The sequence below is a fragment of the Apaloderma vittatum genome, unplaced genomic scaffold (genome assembly GCF_000703405.1).
Source record: "Apaloderma vittatum isolate BGI_N311 unplaced genomic scaffold, ASM70340v1 scaffold27616, whole genome shotgun sequence".
Classification (NCBI taxonomy): Eukaryota; Metazoa; Chordata; class Aves; order Trogoniformes; family Trogonidae; genus Apaloderma; species Apaloderma vittatum.
In genome coordinates this window covers 302-1,556 of record NW_009720476.1, presented here as the reverse complement: position 1 = coordinate 1,556, position 1,255 = coordinate 302, and the positions used below count along the sequence as shown (strand labels likewise).

The following is a 1,255-nucleotide window of genomic DNA, read 5'->3' as shown; positions in this document are numbered from 1 at the left end:
ACTACGTGGCTGCCCCTCACCAGCTTCCTCTGCGCCCGGTGCCACTGCTCCTTGATCTCCTTCCTCCGTTTTTCATGGTCGAGGCGTCTCACGATCAGCGGCTGAACCGGGAGGGAGAAACAACCCCCGCGGTGCTCTGAGCCCCATGCCCGCTGCGCTTCAGAAGTTCCCCGTGGCGGTTGTTATCGGCCCCCAGCACATCTGGGCTGGGTTGTGGGGAGGGTTCGTGTCAGGGACAAGAATGTGCTGCCCGGGAAGTGCAGATGCAGCTTCCCCAGACAGGGCTAAGCACCAGGGGCATCGGTCCCTCCCCGGGAGGTGGATGCGGGTCGGGCTGCTGGGGAAGGTGGGGATGCAGAGAGGCCTCGGGCAGGGTGAGGATCAATAAGGGGGGGTTCGGAGCCCACCAGCCCCCCTTGCTGCCCAGCCACTGGGGAAAACCCTTCTGTGATGGCTTTTTGTCCTCTCACCTGGAGGAAGGTTTGGTGCTGCAGGGTGCTGGCAGCCTGCAGAACCGACGTCCCGTGCTCCATGTCCTGCTCCAGGGCCAGCAGGTAGATGGACAGGAAAGGCATGCTGGTCTGAGGAGGGAAAAACACACCCCCACCAGCCCCCCTTGCTGCCCAGCCACTGGGGAAAACCCTTCTGTGATGGCTTTTTGTCCTCTCACCTGGAGGAAGGTTTGGTGCTGCAGGGTGCTGGCAGCCTGCAGAACCGACGTCCCGTGCTCCATGTCCTGCTCCAGGGCCAGCAGGTAGATGGACAGGAAAGGCATGCTGGTCTGAGGAGGGAAAAACACACCCTGAGCCCAGCACAGCCGCAGGAGCTGAATGAGCCGCGTCCTCTGGTGCCGTGTTGGAGGAAGAAGAGCTGGAGGCTCAGCTTGGCTGCCTGCTTCAGGGAAAAACCCTGTCCTGGGCCCAGAGAGCGCGGCCACAGGCTGCCCAGACGCTGCTGGAGGGGCCCCGAGGTGTCACCTGCCCGGTCCCTGCGCTGGGGAGGGTGGCTTTAGGGACACGTGGACTTACCTCCTGACTGATGGTTTGCTTGCAGCTGTTTGCCATCTTCTGAAGCCCTTTGGCAAAGTCCATCTCTGGAAGGAAAAGGTTGGAAGTGAGAAGACACAGCAGACACCAGCATTTCCCTGCTGATTGGGTTCCTTTTCCAAAATAAACCAGGAACTTCAGGAACGACGTTCACCACTGCCCTGGCACTATCTGGCTCTCTCAGCCTCATTGATCACAGAGGACCTCGT

The 1,255-nt window shown here is 60.9% G+C and overlaps 1 protein-coding gene across 1 annotated transcript in view; it reads right to left on the bottom strand.

Moving 5' to 3' along the window:
• Positions 1-1,255, bottom strand: part of HMHA1 (histocompatibility (minor) HA-1) — a gene marked incomplete at both ends in the record, with an annotated part of 5,223 nt that overhangs the window by 3,753 nt on the left and 215 nt on the right. The window contains 3 exons of the mRNA XM_009871031.1: positions 21-101; positions 671-781; positions 1,029-1,093. Of these exons, the coding sequence (XP_009869333.1) occupies positions 21-101; positions 671-781; positions 1,029-1,093 (257 nt within the window). The remainder of the gene's footprint in view (positions 1-20; positions 102-670; positions 782-1,028; positions 1,094-1,255) is intronic.